The sequence below is a fragment of the Myxine glutinosa genome, chromosome 3 (genome assembly GCF_964187855.1).
Source record: "Myxine glutinosa chromosome 3, kmMyxGlut1.1, whole genome shotgun sequence".
NCBI lineage: Eukaryota > Metazoa > Chordata > Myxini > Myxiniformes > Myxinidae > Myxine > Myxine glutinosa.
This window is the reverse complement of record NC_136263.1, coordinates 170711342-170728205: the sequence shown is the minus strand read 5'-3', so window position 1 is coordinate 170728205 and position 16864 is coordinate 170711342. Positions and strand designations below refer to the sequence as shown.

Here is a 16864-nt window from a genome sequence, read left to right as displayed (position 1 = left end):
TTTATTTTATTTTATTTTTTTTATTTTTTTTTGAGTTGAGATTTACACAAGGAAGTAGGCTATGGGTGAAAAGCCTGGGAATACAGAGAACGAAAGTTATTGGATCACAAACGACGGACCGCTGACAGAAAAACAAAGCCTCAAGGTTGTACAGTGCACACTGTACAAGGCCTCAAGACACGACACGGCAAACAGACGATCAATTTATGAAAGATAAACACCGAGAAACAACCAAAGTTGCACACAATAACTTCACACACCGAAAGATAAATACAGTTTCGACAAAATACAATTGTGAACAGACTTAACTTCGAAAAACGTGGAGACCGTGTGGAGCTTCGAAAATCCCTCCCACCGTCTCCGAGATCTCGCGAGATCTCCCAAAGGCTCAGGTCTATTTCACATATAATCAAGAAGAAAGCAGTCACGTTTATTTACAGACGAGATTAGATACACAGTGCAACGCTAGCTTACCTACAGTCTTAATTAACCCAGGGACAGAACAAACAAAAGACAGACTCACGCGGGGAATGCTGACAGGAATCGCAGGAGGTGGATGGCTGGAGGTGAACGCTTGGTGGAGCCAACGCGGAGCTTGGTGGATCTTTGGTGGAGCTGAATGCTTGGTGGAGCCAACGCAGAGCTTGGTGGATCTTTGGTGGAGCTGAATGCTTGGTGGAGCTGAATGCTTGGTGGAGCCAACGCGGAGCTTGGTGGAGCCTTGGTGGAGGTGAACGCTTGGTGGAGCCAACGCGGAGCTTGGTGGAGCCTTGGTGGAGGTGAACGCTTGGTGGAGCCTTAGTGGAGGTGAACGCTTGGTGGAGCCAACGCGGCTGGTGGGGGGTTGGTGTGACGGGTTCTCTCTCCTTCCCTCACAAGCTTCAGGACTCTTTCTCTCTCTTTCTTAGTCCCACCCAGTCCAACAACTTCCTCTCTTGCTTAGTCCAACTCAAGGCCTTCCTGTCTTCTGATCTCCTCCCTCCTCGACTCTACTCAAAGCGCATCCCCCTTGGGAAACGCCCCGCCGTGGGTTATATAGGCCCCGCCCCTCAACCTTTGCGAACCTCCCCCAAACGTTCTCTCTCCGCCCTCTAAAGCCAACCCCTCGTTCTGGGTTGGTCGGCAAGGGCTGGTTCACTCCTCCCCTCTATGACGAGGTGGGGACCCGCCTTTCTTCCCCAACCCTGCCTCGTGGTCAATGGCGGCAATTGGAGCGGAGGTCGTTGGCAATGGCACTCGAGGCCTGGCAAAGACGAAAGGGGAAATGGAAGTTTTGGGAGTGGGAATGAAGGGAATCTATCTCTTTCACTGGTGCAATGGAGTATTTCTATTAATGGGAGACACAGCCTTACCCTAAAACACAGAATAAGATATAACTATCGAACAGGGGTATTCTATCATTGGCTGACGTGTATGCTTGTGGACTAATTATGGGACGCCCTTTGACCTTTACACAGCTCCGGAGGCAGGAGGCGCAGACTCAAGCAATATTCATCACCAATTTACCACAATACAACACAATCAAAAAAATACAGTCCTCATATCCGCAACAATACGTTAAGACCAACCTCGTTATCTTCAACGAAAATCGTCATCAAACACCAGAACCAATGAGGTTCGAGCATTTGAAAAAATATTTTTTTACAAGCTTATTACGCGTTTCGGACGGTTAAAACGGCGTCAAATATTCTCACATTGACGAAGAATTATTTTTTAGAAATCTCGCGGCCGTATGGGATAGTTTTTCACGGCCAGAAATACGGTATAAGCGGTTTACATATTTAGTTTAGAAATACACATAGTTTTTCACGGCCGGAAATATCCGAAGTTGAGACGGAATTCTTCACCGAATTAATCACTGCGGCGACGGGAATCACTGCGACGTCTGCGACGCCGGGAACGAGGTTGGTGTAAAACAACCGAATCACGCGTAAGCATATGCTGCTCGAAATAGTTCTCATCATATGCTCAAATTTCCTAAGCTAAATCGTCATTGCTTTGGGCACTGTGAAACGTATCAAGTCACTCGCTTACTGCACAGCGAAAAAGTACGAGCACTTGAACAACGTGTTTTTCGACTCGATCCTGCAAAACGCCCGCCATGTCACTCGGTCAAAGCCAAAACGAGGAACAATGTTTCGCCTCCATTATTCATCGCCACACCGACCTATCAGATGTGGCATGAAGGACGACGTTTATGCTTAACCACGACATAAACATGATTCGACAACAGTCCGTGGTAACTTGAGAGAGGTTTTTACGTTGCACCAAGTAAAGCCATCGGATGTGACACCATTGTCTTCTTTTTGGGAATATGCTGTAGTAGATGTCCCTGGTGATGGGTCATGTTTTTTTCAGGACTGTCTGCTCTTCTCTTTTACCAAGTCTTACCAAGTACGGTACCTACTACACCTACCTACTACCAACTACCTACCTACCTACTACCTACCTACCCACTACCTACTACCAACTACCTAACCTACTGATGCCAAGGTGATGGGTAAAATAGTGGCAAGAGGTATGCAGGTATTGGGGAGGACTGTCTGCTCTTCTCTTTTACCAAGTCTTACCATGTACGGTACCTACTACACCTACCTACTACCAACTACCTACCTACCTACTACCAACTACCTAACCTACTGATGCCATGGTGATGGGTAAAATAGTGGCAAGAGGTATGCAGGTATTGGGGAGGACTGTCTGCTCTTCTCTTTTACCAAGTCTTACCATGTACGGTACCTACTACACCTACCTACTACCAACTACCTACCTACCTACTACCAACTACCTAACCTACTGATGCCATGGTGATGGGTAAAATAGTGGCAAGAGGTATGCAGGTATTGGGGAGGACTGTCTGCTGTTCTCTTTTACCAAGTCTTACCAGGTATGGTACCTACTACACCTACCTACTACCAACTACCTACCTACCTACTACCAACTACCTACGACCAACTACCTAACCTACTGATGCCATGGTGATGGGTAAAATAGTGGCAAGAGGTTTTGGCTTCGCCGGCTCATTGCGGCTTTGCAGTCGGTACTAGTAGCCGGCGAAGCCGGTGTTGTCAATAAACGAGTACGTATTATGTTGAAAACCTGATTATTCCTTGGCTCGAGAATCCGAAGCGCCGTGGGCGCAGCCATCTTGCGTGGGCGGAAGTATGCATAACAAATTTAAAACGTTCATTAGGAGTTTCTTTCACCCGTCGTCGTTTGATTCACAATCTTATGCACCTCCGATGTATTAATAAAATAATTTAAGACCAACATCGGCCCGCACGGGCCTGGTTATCTTCAACAAAACGCGTCACCAAACACCGGACCCAATGAGAGTTGAGCATTTGCAAAAATATTTCTAAAATGAAAGCGCTCAATGATGGGCGCCATCTACCGGATGCGGAAGTTTGCATAAAACAATTGCGAAAAAGTTGAATTGGAGCTTGTTTCACCCGTCGTTCTTTGATTCATAATATAATGAAACCTGTCATTAGTAATTAAAATAAGTTAAGACCAACCTCGTTATCTTCAACGAAAATCGTCATCAAGCACCAGAACCAATGAGATTCGAGCATTTGAAAAAATATTATTACGCGTTTCGGACGGTGAAAACGGCGTCAAATATTCTAAAATTGACGAAGAATTATTTTTTAGAAATCTCGCGGCCGTACGGGATAGTTTTTCACGGCCAGAAATATGGTATAAGCGGTTTACATATTTAGTTTAGAAATACGGATAGTTTTTCACGGCCGGAAATATCCGAAGTTGAGATGGAATTCACCAAATTAATCACTGCAAGCTAACGTCTTCTGGTGGACGAAGCTGCCGTGCCCCGAGAGTCAGACAACCAGCCCTGGCACCTGACAGCGACTGAAGTTAGAAGACTACACACTTACTGTGAAAACGTATGTTAAGCCCAGTTAAAAATAGGCCTTAAGCTAGCACATCGTATCGTTACTTCCTTTAGCTTCTTGTGACATTTATTGTATTGTATGCAGGTATTGCCATTGAGGAGGACTGTCTGCTCTTCTCTTTTACCAAGTCTTACCAGGTACGGTACCTACTACACCTACCTACTACCAACTACCTACCTACTACCAACTACCTAACCTACTGATGCCATGGTGATGGGTAAAATAGTGGCAAGAGGTATGCAGGTATTGGGGAGGACTGTCTGCTCTTCTCTTTTACCAAATCTTACTATGTACGGTACCTACTACACCTACCTACTACCAACTACCTACCTACTACCAACTACCTAACCTACTGATGCCATGGTGATGGGTAAAATAGTGGCAAGAGGTATGCAGGTATTGGGGAGGACTGTCTGCTCTTCTCTTTTACCAAGTCTTACCAGGTACGGTACCGACTACACCTACCAACTACCTACCTACCTACTACCAACTACCTACCTACCTACTACCAACTACCTAACCTACTGATGCCATGGTGATGGGTAAAATAGTGGCAAGAGGTTTTGGCTTCGCCGGCTCATTGCGGCTTTGCAGTCGGTACTAGTAGCCGGCGAAGCCGGTGTTGTCAATAAACGAGTACATATTATGTTGAAAACCTGATTATGCCTTGGCTCGAGAATCCGAAGCGCCGTGGGCGCAGCCATCTTGCGTGGGCGGAAGTATGCATAACAAATTTAAAACGTTCATTAGGAGTTTCTTTCACCCGTCGTCGTTTGATTCACAATCTTATGCACCTCCAATGTATTAATAAAATAATTTAAGACCTACATCGGCCCGCACGGGCCTGGTTATCTTCAACAAAACGCGTCACCAAACACCGGACCCAATGAGAGTCGAGCATTTGCAAAAATATTTCTAAAATGAAAGCACTCAATGATGGGCGCCATCTACCGGAAGCGGAAGTTTGCATAAAACAATTGCGAAAAAGTTCAATAGGACTTTGTTTCACCCGTCGTTCTTTGATTCCTAATCTAATGAAACCTCTCATTAGTAATTAAAATACGTTAAGACCAACCTCGTTATCTTCAACGAAAATCGTCATCAAACACCAAAACCAATTATTATTACGCGTTTCGGACGGTGAAAACGGCGTCAAATATTCTAAAATTGACGAAGAATTATTTTTTAGAAATCTCGCGGCCATACGGGATAGTTTTTCACGGCCAGAAATATGGTATAAGCGGTTTACATATTTAGTTTAGAAATACGGATAGTTTTTCATGGCCGGAAATATCCGAAGTTGAGATGGAATTCACCGAATTAATCACTGCAAGCTAACGGCTTCTGGTGGACGAAGCTGCCGTGCCCGGAGAGTCAGAGAACCAGCCCTGGCGCCTGACAGCGACTGAAGTTAGAAGACTACACACTTATTGTGAAAACGTATGTTAAGCCCAGTTAAAAATAGGCCTTAAGCTAGCACATCATATAGTTACTTCCTTAAGCTTCTTGTGACATTTATTGTATTGTATGCAGGTATTGCCATTGAGGAGGACTGTCTGCTCTTCTCTTTTACCAAGTCTTACCAGGTACGGTACCTACTACACCTACCTACTACCAACTACCTACCTACCTACTACCAACTACCCTACCTACCTACTACCAACTACCTAACCTACTGATGCCATGGTGATGGGTAAAATAGTGCCAAGAGGTTTTGGCTTCGCCGGCTCATTGCGGCTTTGCAGTCGGTACTAGTAATGTCCCACTTCCCCAAGGCGTTTTTCCTGCAGTGACAATGTGTATAAATAGCTTTAAGTTATAATGGCGTTTCCGTGGGAGCAACAGCTTCAACAGGAAGTAAAAATATTAGAAACCACAAACACGTATGCTTAGCTTTTTAAACAGTCACTAATGCTCTTTATAACATTAAATTAAAAGATTTGGAGGAATCCCGACATCCATGAAGGAAGGTTTACTGACAGAACTGAGCGAAGATCTACTGTACTCTACATAACCCACAAATGTTGGGTAAATAATATAGCCTTTTCTCCCGCTACCGTGGCAGTTTTCGTCACGAAATTTTGAAACTCGCTCCTGTTGTTTGATATGAAACTGAAAGGGAGAAGCTCGGGTTGTGCTCCTTTACCAAGCAGCTAGTGTTACGTGCTCCTCCCCAAACCCCGGTCACGGTGTACCTCCGAGCCTCGAGAGGAGTCACAGCAGAAATATGTGTTATTCTGTGTGTCAAAGATCAATGGTGAAACCACACCAATTGTTACCAACAAACAAGTATTGTATTAAGGTCACACAAGAATAACAGCACAAAAACAATAGTAATCAATTGTACAACCAATATATCATTCCTATGATGGTACCATCAGTTTCGTACAATATAACTCACTGTGCTCCAAGTGAGCGAAAATAACATTCCCAATGTATCTGTCCCAGCTTCAAGCCAAAGTTGGTTCCAGCTTCAAGCCAAAGTCGATCCACTCCAGTGATCATCAGAACAATGTTGTATCGAGACCAGCATCCCGTTCGGTTGACAGTCACAATGCCAAGATGGGCAAAGGTGGCCTCAAGAGGCGGCTGGGAAATCACACCTTCGGATATGGATGTTCAATGGCTCCCAATCGGCGAACCGCAAATTCACACTCAAAATCCACATTACACACACACACACCAGGTTACGTCTGGATGCGGTGAAATGGTTGAAGCGAGGTGAAAAACCTGGAGCAATCCGAAATCCGGCGCGAGGCAAAATGGCCAACGGTCCGTACTCGAGACGTAATGACACTGCAATGATTCTCTTCGGAATCAACCGCAAAACCTGTCATGCAGGTTTATCTGTCACAGCGATAACAACTCTGTCGCAGGAATCCCTTTCCCAGGAAACCCCAAAGTTCGCTAGTGACCTCCGTTCGCCAGCGTTTGCTCCAGACCTCCAAACAGCTCGGCTCCTTCTCCGACCTCACTTGCTCCGCCTCCTTTTTCTCTTCTTCTTCCTCTTCTTCCTCTGTTTCTTCGTCCGGTTCCCGATCCGGTTTCCGGTTTCTTTTTAAAACACTAACATTTTTTACCTTTCGAAAACAGTAATTTCTATTTCACCGAAACGATAACAATAATAGTACATGCAACCAAAAATGTTTACAGTGGATGAGAACCACAACAACAGAAGTCACAAATCCATAACACTTCCCCCCCCCCTCCCCCCCACCTCAAGAAAGAAAGTTGGAACATAGTGAAAAACTTTCTTTGCAAGCAAAAACCCTTTTAACAAACAAAGGTAAAACTCACCCCCAAATGAACAATTCACGTGAGCAACAATAATTAATATTTCCCAAAATAAAGCAACAAAACTTCCAAACAACCCACAGGAATTTCCAAAGTTAATTCACTCTGGATAAAGCATCCGCAACGACATTGTCCCTGCCTTTTACATGCTCAATTTCCAAGTTGAACTCCTGCAAAGCCAAACTCCATCTCATCAACCTCTGATTTTTATTTTTCATTTTTTGAATGAAGGTTAGGGGGTTGTGATCAGTGAAGACTTTTATAGGAAAGTTAGTAGTTCCTAGATACACCTCATAATGCTGAAGCGCTAGCAGGAGAGCAAGGGTCTCTTTTTCCACGGTGGCATAATTTGCCTGATGTTTGTTCAACTTTTTTGAGTCGTAGCACACCGGGTGATCCACTCCATCCTCATCTTCCTGTAATAGAACTGCCCCAGCCCCCACATCACTTGCATCAATGGCCAACTTGAAAGGTTCTTGAAATTCCGGGGCTGCTAGGACAGGAGAGCTCATTAATATTGCTTTGACGTGGGCAAAGGCAGCCTGACATTTGTCATCCCAAACAAACTTGGTCTCTTTCCTCAGCAAATTCGTTAAAGGGGCTACCACATCAGAAAAATTCCTGCAGAACCGCCGGTACCAACCAGCCATACCCAAGAATCTCATAAGCTCCTTCTTCCCTTTTGGAACTTGGAAGTGATCAATGGCTTCTATCTTGGTTGTCACCGGTTGCACCTGACCCTGACCTACTACATGGCCCAGGAACACCACCTGTGCTTTTACAAACTCACTCTTAGATAAGTTGATGGTCAACCCTGCCTCGGTCAATTTCTTGAAAAATGCATGAATTTGTTTAATATGATCTTCCATGGTCATCGTGTGGATGATGACATCATCCAGATAAGCCTCCACCCCCTTAAGGTCTGCAATGAGCTTATTAATCAGCCGTTGAAATGTAGCAGGCCCGTTTTTCAATCAAAAGTGAAGAACATTGTACTGATACAACCCATTTGGTGTGACTAAAGCTGAGATTTCCTTGGTTCTATCAGTAAGAGAAATCTGCCAATACCCTTTCAGCAAGTCAATTTTAGTTACAAATTTAGCTGGGCCTATTCTATCAATACAGTCATCAATCCTCGGGATGGGATATGAGTCGGTCTTGGTCACTGCATTAACCCGTTTTAAATCTGTACAACAGCGAAAACTGCCATCGGGTTTTGGAGCCAACACACATGGTGAGCTCCATTCACTGCTGCTTGGTTCGATGATGTCATTCTCCAACATATACTGAACCTCCTTCCGAAGATACAACATCTTCACAGGGTTCATCCGATAGGGGTGTTGCTTCATAGGAAAGGCTTCCCCCACCTCAATATCATGATATACCAGGTCAGTACGACCAGGTACATCTGTGAACAAATGTGCAAACTCAAAAATTAGGTTGGATAGTTGTCCTTGTTGTTCCCTCTAGTCTGGGCGAGATAGCTCAAAAATAGGCCAAACCTTCCAAAAAATATACCATAGCTGTATTTGGTACCATTCGATGCAGGATTTTAAGTAGTTTAACATACTCGGAGCCTCACGCTGAGTCTGTTGGGGAAATTATTTTATGTTGATTTAAGTAGAGGAGGGTATCGGGGTGTAAAATGCTGGCAAAATCGAAAATACACAAATTAGGTAATTTTGAAGCTATACTTCATTTTAAAGTACCGAGTAGCCTATAAGGGGGTCATAATAAGGAATCAGTCTCTTAGAGGCACTACATATGCCGTGGTTGTTCTCCATGGGGAAATAATGGGGCAAAAATGCGGGCAAAAATGTCCAAATATTAGGACAAAAGGGGTCCAAAATCCTGTAATGTCGGATTAATGTCTTAAAAGTTTTGTGTTTTTCTTTTTAAATTTCTTTGTGTGCTGTTTTATTAGTCTACAATCTACATGTTGTACTTTTCATTTCAGAATACATCAAATACACAGCCAACTTGCATGCGAGCAATATCTGATTGTTATCTGCCCATCCGAGATACCAAGCTTCTGGACACACTCACTACAAGAGGTCATTTCTGTGGTTGCAGGACGCATCATCTACACGTTACGGACTTCAGACAAGATTGCCATCTCCTTTGAACCCAAGGTAACTTGTGCAATGTTTACACTGTTTGAATATAATAGGGCCGTAGATTGCAAGAGTGCATGGAGTGCTCGAGCACCCCAAATAATTTTGAGGTATACACAAAACAATGTATCAATCCATTCACCAGCTCGTTGAGCACCCCCAATAATTCGATGATACTATCGTAAGGTGCTTGAGCACCCCCAATTCCAAGAAGCCAGCTACGGCCATGCATAAGCCCTAACTAAGATTTGATACCCAAAAGTATAGTACAATAATTGTTTCTTCAACAACCAATATCGAGACCTATGTGTACGAAGTGAAACGTAAATAAATCAAACTGATGTATTTATATACCCAGTTTAATTTCATATGACTGGCCCCCATGGTTGCATTAATGTTCGGAGTTTTCGAACCGGCCGTATGTCGTAGCTATGAGCCAGGACTAATATTAATATGTCTGATTCTATGTTTCTATTCTACACTACAATGAAGCAATTTCTCTTTTCAACAGGTGCGGCTCCTACAGATCCCAAACTGGTTGCATCACTTCAGTGAACTGACCTATATCCACCTCACAGCAATAGAGATGGAATCCCGATCTCCCCACTTCGCCAATGATACCTGCATTATTTGCCACCTTCCTGAACAAGCAAACGATAAACTTAGAGTGCCAACCACAGGATTACAGACAATTATAACCTATAGCGAACTGTTTAACTGTACTGATCTACAAAAACACCTACAAAACTCGCGGGATCAACAGGCGAACGAAGACAGCAGCAGCATTGTTGTGCAAATCCACGCTAGTTGCCAGAAGACTATTAGTAATGAAATACGGAAGAAGAAGCGATCCGGAAGCACATGCGATGTTGGAGACGTACCCACTAGCAGTAAGGTTAGGCGTCGCTCTAGTACCCCAACTGTATTTAACTGGAAAGACCACTGCTTGTTCGGTGGAGAGTCCTGTGTTCACGATTCACGACATCCCGACAGAAGCATTATTTTTGCAGTGTGTCAAACGATAGAATATAGAGGAGAGTTATTAGAAAGATTAAAGTGCAGAAATGATTCTTTTGCGGAGACAGTACGAAGTCGGCTTCTCAGTTGCTCTGATTTACCTGCAGCTGAAGCGCGGTACCATTATGCCTGTCGTGATAAGTTCAACATTGAGACAGAGCAGAGCTCCAGTGAACAACAGACAAAACGGAAAGGCCGGCCAACAGACCACGCGCAGATAGAAAGTTTTAACAGACTATGTGACTGGCTCGAGGCAGAGGGAGAACTATACAGCGTTACTGAACTATATCATCAAATGAAATTATTTTCTGACTCGGAAGATGCCATTTACAGTAGTAGTCAGGTTCACTATGTTTTTTCGTTCAAAATCATGGTAGATTAGCAAACCTATACATTTTTGGAAACGTTATTACATGGAAAATCTGAAAATCAATGTTTACATTTGCCAATTCTGACCAATTCCATTCGACCAATTCGACCAATCGCTTCGATCGACCATTCGACCAATTCGATTCGATTCATCGGATTCGATTCGATCGACCATTTGACCAATTCGATTTGCCAATCAATTTGACTGACCTTTGCTTGTGTGGAACGGACTGTGAAAACGAAGCGGACTATATTGTCGGATACGACACACAGGACAGTGATGACAAACTCTAAATGGCATATCTGTAATCGTGTATGTTTGATGCCATTGACTGCCTGTGTATATTTTGTCATCGACTGCCTGTGTAGATGTGAAGTTATACTGACTGCATGTGTATATATGATTTTGCTGACTGCCTTTGTATGTTTGGTGATATGAATTATTGTGACACATTTTAATGTTATTAACTGCCTGTACAAAATGATAACATGTATTTGATTATGCAACTTATCGTGAATATAAAGACAGTATTTTGCAATTCAAAACCTTTGATTCGTGTCTTACCATTCCCCATAGCACTAATTTGATACTTTCATTGGATTCCTTGTCCCTGAAAATATAGGTTTAGTATATTTTTAAAAGTTTTTAGGGTAATTAGAGGCAGAAATAGAACAAAATATGTATTTTACAGTGGCCATTTTGGATTTTCAAAATGGCCGCCATACAGGTATCTCTCCAAATGTAAACATTGATTTTTAGTTTCCTTATGCTATAACCTTTCCAAAAATGTATAGGTTTGCTAATCTACCATGATTTTGAATGAAATATAATTTATTGACATAGTGAACCTGACTATAGACAGAGTTACTTGAAGACACAGCTTGTGAAAAGATATGGTGACTCAATCGTTTTTGCCGAGCTGGATGGTAAAGCTGATGTTGTTTGTTTTAAGGACACAGCAAGCTCGATTATAATCGTGGTAATTAACCAAAAATGTTTACAGTGGATGAGAACCACAACAACGGAAGTGACGAATCCATAACACTAGCTCGCGCTTGCCAAGCCAGCCGTTCCTTAGCGGTTTTGAATGGAGTGTTTGCTCGAATGCTTAAACCGCTTAGCGATCTCTCCACACGAAACTTGGTAAATGAACACATACCCAGTGTTCTTGAGATCTGACCATAGATCGACTGTAATCTACATACCCCAAAGAGGAATGACCCTTTTTCCCACTCCCGTAGTGAGCGGGTGTACTTGTATACCAAATGAGTCGGTGACATTACCTGCCACACAGACCCTACTAGAGGCGACTATCGGTTTGGTCTCCGTCTGTCCATCTGTCCATCTGTCTGTCAGTCAGTCAGTTGTCAGTTTTCTGCACTTTTCTCCATACCCTTTAACATATTCAATTGAAACTTGGTACATGGCTTTATTATGATAACTTACAGAAGGAGTATGAGTATCGGGCATTTCGCCATCTTCTTACTGAGTTATGCCTTTTTTGCTTAGAACAAGAACATTCATTGGGACTGGTAGGGGACATGTATTGCAAAGCAGTTCTCCCTCTTGTTCTCATTATTTTCTAATGGTTTCTAATGGAATGGTTTCTAATGGAATGGTTTCTAATGAATGGTTTCTAATGGAATGGTTTCTAATGAATGGTTTCTAATGGTTTCTAATGGAATAATGAGAACAAGAGGGAGAACTGCTTTGCAATACATGTCCCCTACCAGTCCCAAATGCCAATTCTGGATTGTTGCCAATTATCTGTTGCCCATGTTCATGAGACATTAATATTTGTTCGGAAAACATTCAAGGCTGATGAACATCACCATGAGCTGATAGTATGAGATTTAAAATGGCAGCATTCATTTATTGGGCCCTAAACACCACACGTTTACAAGTTATATTTTCAAATGATTTAACTGATTCTTTTTTGTATTAAAACATTATGTTGGGTGTGGTGTTTGTAACCTTGTTCAGAAATCATATACAGAATGTCATTTGGCCCTGTAACCTTCTTTTATCATCATTTGCTTGATTGTTATCATATTCTTTAAATATCATATTCTTTATATTATATTCTTTATACCATTCTTTAGATATCATATTCTTTATACCTCTCCCACCCCCCTGCCCATGCCCCCCCCCCCAAAGCCCTCTCCCACCCCCCTTCCCATGCCTCCCCCCCCAAAGCCCTCTCCCTCCCGCAGATCTCTCGATGTCCCTGCTCTCAGATGTTGTGTTTGTTTCCCTCCCCCTCTCACCACATCTTGTCTACCGCTCCCCATGGTATATGTTTTATGTGTCGGTTTGTCTTTCTGTGTGATTAATGTTAGCTCTTTCACGAGCCTCGATCTTGTATACAAAAACAAAACAAAAAAAACCTCTAAACACAAGACTTCTTGTTCTTTTATTTTTTTAAATCACATTTATTTAATGAGAAACTTTTATCAATCATGGTTTATTGATTAAGAAAGCAAATACATTTAAGCAGAAAACAAAATCCTTGGGTAACTGCAGAGCAGAAAGTAATTTATTTTGAAAGATAAATGTTTGAACATTTTCTTGAAGAAATTATCTCTTCATCTTTGTTTTGGTTTTGGAATCAGGCTCAACCTGAAAAACAACACAAGTTCACTCTCAGGTCAGTGGGAAGATATAAAATATAGCTCATTAATTCACTTGAAGTCGATCTAATCAATCAATCAATAAATTTATTAGATAGTACTTGTGATGAAATCGTCATATGCAATCGTCATCCAAGTTACGACACGGATGTTGTTCGCCTCATGGCCGCTACGCGACCCTTTCGCGGTTCCTATATATATATCAGCGCGGACAGGAGATGTACATCCATAATCGAAATGTAACTCTCTCTCGCTACTCTGGGCTTCCCTAGAAAGGTAACGACTCTGCTATAAATATCACAAGCTCGCTTATAGTTATACTACCTGTACGCACCTGTATGCAACCGTTGCTACTCATGTGATGCTGATTTAATGCCTGTTGCTTGAATGTATCCTTTTAGGAATGCCTTTGGATCTAAATGATATTAAAGCCTACCTAGAGGTCCAGTCGTGTCAGAGTTCGATTTTCACGACATTTAATATCATTTAGATCTTTGAGATCGCCGGGTGATGATCGTGGTACCGCCTCGCGGAGCCGACCCTCAAGCGGAGGGATCTGCGTCGGAGTTGCTCCTTGGCTCAACGCGCGGCAGCATAACTTTGCGGCTCACGAGACAGAGCCCACCGCTCCGTGTTACAGTCCAACTTTCTCCTGACATCGCTCGGAATCAACCCACGCTCCCGCACTGCTCGCTGCGGCGCTACGGAGAAGAACGCCCGGCGGAGGACCCGTCGAGCTAGCTCCAGCGACGGAGCTCCGTCTCCTCTCGCCACCGGTCTGCCTCACGAGGGCCGGATACGATGGGGACCTCGCAAGCCTTCTGCGGGACCGCGTCGTCAAAATGCAGGCTGCTCTCCTGTAGGCCCGAAAGCCGGAGCAGGCATGACGGACTCCGGCACAGCACCTGCTGAAGGAGGCCACTGGGAAATGACCTGGGCCGCAACCCCCTGTCGGAACAACGGACCCGCTTGGAGCCGAAGGTATGAACCTCGCCTCGGTTACTCGAAACGCTAACGGCTCCGTCCGAGAGAACCATCCCGCTTCCGGAGCTCCCCCGCAGCCGCCGCTGCTCGGCCACGGCCTACCCGGTATGCAAAACGTTACTCGTGTGGACATCGGCCGCATCCTCGCTCCGAATGCCGGCCCGAGAGGCGACGTGTCACCTGTGCTCCACTAAGGCCCTTTTGCGAAAGGTCTGCAGAAAGGCCGCTCGGGGCACGCATTCCGCTGATCGTGATTCCGTGACGAGCGGAGATCAGCGGAACATAGAGCTCACGACCGGCTCCACTCCGACAACTCGCTACTCTGTGGCCCCTCTCCTCCGCGTGAATCACGCACTGCACGTCGGAATCACGCCGCGTCTCTCTCAAGACCGGCTCTACTCCGACCACTCGCTACTCTGTGGCCCATCTCCGCCGTGCGGATCGCGCACTGCTCGTCGGACTCACGCCGGCACGACCGGCTCACTCCGACCACTCGTTACTCGGTGGAACCACCACCTCCTCCACGCGAATCGGGGCCTCCATTCTGATTCTGAGCACCTCCTCGCCGCACGTTGCTCCCGCACTCGGCGTGGCCCACGACGATCGGCGTGGCCCTCGATTCCGTTCGTTGCTCGGAATCACCTCCTACTCGCCACACGTGGCACCCATCGCAGCCCTCTCTGCGTTGCCGGCGATTCCTCGCTGCTCGTCGGATCCCCTCTTACACGCGAATCACGCGCCGCACCGTCGCTGGATGGAATCCCTACTATGCACGACGCACCCGTTGCGCGTGCCGCATCTTCGCTGGATTCCTCTCGCCGGCCCCACTGAGTAGGGGATCGCCCGGAAACGCCTCAATGGAGGCTCGCTTGGGCCCTGGCGAGGACTCGTCGCAGCACGGATGAGTTTCTATGGACGTCGAGCGGGACCTTCATAGCCTTTCACGACACACGGGCATATGCTTCTAATGGTTGATCGTATACCTGGCTACCATGTGTATTCTATAAGTGATCGTCCTTTGTTTTACTTGATTTGGTGTTCCCGATCTTCAAACGGCGTATTCGTTAACCACCTGCGACCATTGTAAAAATGCTGTGCATGGAATGTATGTGGACCGTATGCTTTCATTTTCTTTTTCACACCCCGCGTTTCACCCAATTAATTTAATTTGATAAGCTGTTGGATTGCGTTTATGTGGTGTAGAGCAGGCCTGACGGACCGAAAGGCCCCTCTTCATCCTTCATGCTCAATGCACCTCCAAATGAGATGCTACTTCAGGGCGTTGTATGTGTTCGCTCCTTAGACCCGACAGCCAGGCAGGCGGGGCGCTGCTTCGGGTCGTGCGGTCTGTCGCTGCCGGGCGTGCTCGCCAACTCGACTCGGCCTGCTCGCCCCCCGGCTCGGCGGGCTCGCCCGCTCTGGATCAACGGGCCGAGACGCGGCTTTCGGTTTCCCTCGTACGCGGTGCGCCCTAGATGTTGCTTTCGCCGTCGGCCGGGTTCGTGTGCCGTGTGCCGATCTCGGGCTCGCTCGGGTGCTGCTGCGTGCGAGACGTTGGATTTCGGTGCTGCTTTGCTCCGTCTGGGGAGGCCGCTCGGCTGGAGCTCGCCGTCAAACCCGCCCGACCTACTTGTTGACGTCATCGACTGTATCACGCGTTCGCTTTACAGCATCTTTGACGCGTTCGCTTCGCGGCGTCATTAGCGTAATGGCGTGCTTCCCGCGATCTCATCGGGGATTCGTTTGCCTTACCGTGTACCTTGGTGACTGCGTACCCATTGTCCTTTACGTAACGACGTGAACAACGTAACGCGGCGCTCCCTCAGGGTCGCGCGCCAGCACCGTTTAGGGTGTACACGGTGACCTCGTGACATTGAGCGTCGCGCCCGACTCCCTTGACCGCATGCTCGTCCTTGACTCTGGGCTCGTTGTTATCGAACAGAGCTCTTGCCTCGTACATTTCGAGACTGCGAGACGCCTCGTCTGATTCCAATCTCCCCTCTGCCCCAGTCTGACTGTGACTCATCCTGACCCAGACTGTGAAGGCCGTCTGTCTTCGGTATGCAGCGCGCTGCAGCCACCTCCTTAACAGTTGTTTTGTCTCGTGTTTTGTCTACCTCGATGTTCTTGCGGTTTGTGGATAGTATGTCCAAGGGATATGACCATGTTGCTAATCTGCCGCGCTTCCTTGAGGTCGCGCTGGTGGATAGTCTTCTGGGTACACCGTGACCCATGGCCCCTGCGACCCTTCCTCGACATGACCCCTCCCTGAGATCGGGCCACCTCGGGAAGTTCTTGTTGCTCGCTCCGGGAGCCGTCCGGTATTCTTGTTGACTTCGGTATGTTGACCATAGATGGTCGATCCGAGCCATTCCATGTGTTACCATGGATGCCTTTGTGTCTTTGAGCGTGACTTTGAGTCCATGGATGGTCGATCCGAGCCATTCCATGTGATGAATGGATGGACGATCCGAGCCATTCCATGTGTTGAATGGATGGATTGGTCGGACATCCGTGGATGGACAGCCCATCCGGGGAGAC

At 45.8% G+C, this 16864-nt stretch overlaps 2 protein-coding genes across 3 annotated transcripts in view; one reads left to right on the top strand and one right to left on the bottom strand.

The window, feature by feature from the left end:
* The first annotated feature begins 619 nt into the window (after positions 1-619).
* On the top strand, positions 620-11250 carry LOC137414442 (uncharacterized). Its single transcript, XM_068099979.2, has 5 exons — positions 620-647; positions 3999-4051; positions 5448-5500; positions 9166-9340; positions 9834-11250. Exons 1-5 carry the CDS (start codon positions 620-622, stop codon positions 10719-10721), a joined length of 1197 nt encoding a protein of 398 aa, XP_067956080.2. The 3' UTR covers positions 10722-11250.
* A 1849-nt stretch (positions 11251-13099) lies between these two features.
* Positions 13100-16864, bottom strand: part of LOC137414441 (uncharacterized) — a 120972-nt gene continuing 117207 nt past the window's right edge. For both annotated transcript variants that reach the window (XR_013622899.1, XM_078774737.1), the window contains exon 5: positions 13100-13328. The gene's annotated coding sequence lies outside the window, so the exon portion shown is untranslated. The remainder of the gene's footprint in view (positions 13329-16864) is intronic.

Bases quoted from the DNA above. Each gene is read 5' to 3' on its own strand.
- LOC137414442 (XM_068099979.2), top strand. From the start codon at position 620: ATGCTTGGTGGAGCCAACGCAGAGCTTG. The intron at 648-3,998 runs GTGGATCTTTGG...TATTGTATGCAG, and splicing joins TGGAGCCAACGCAGAGCTTG to GTATTGCCATTGAGGAGGAC. The intron at 9,341-9,833 runs GTAACTTGTGCA...TCTTTTCAACAG, and splicing joins CCATCTCCTTTGAACCCAAG to GTGCGGCTCCTACAGATCCC.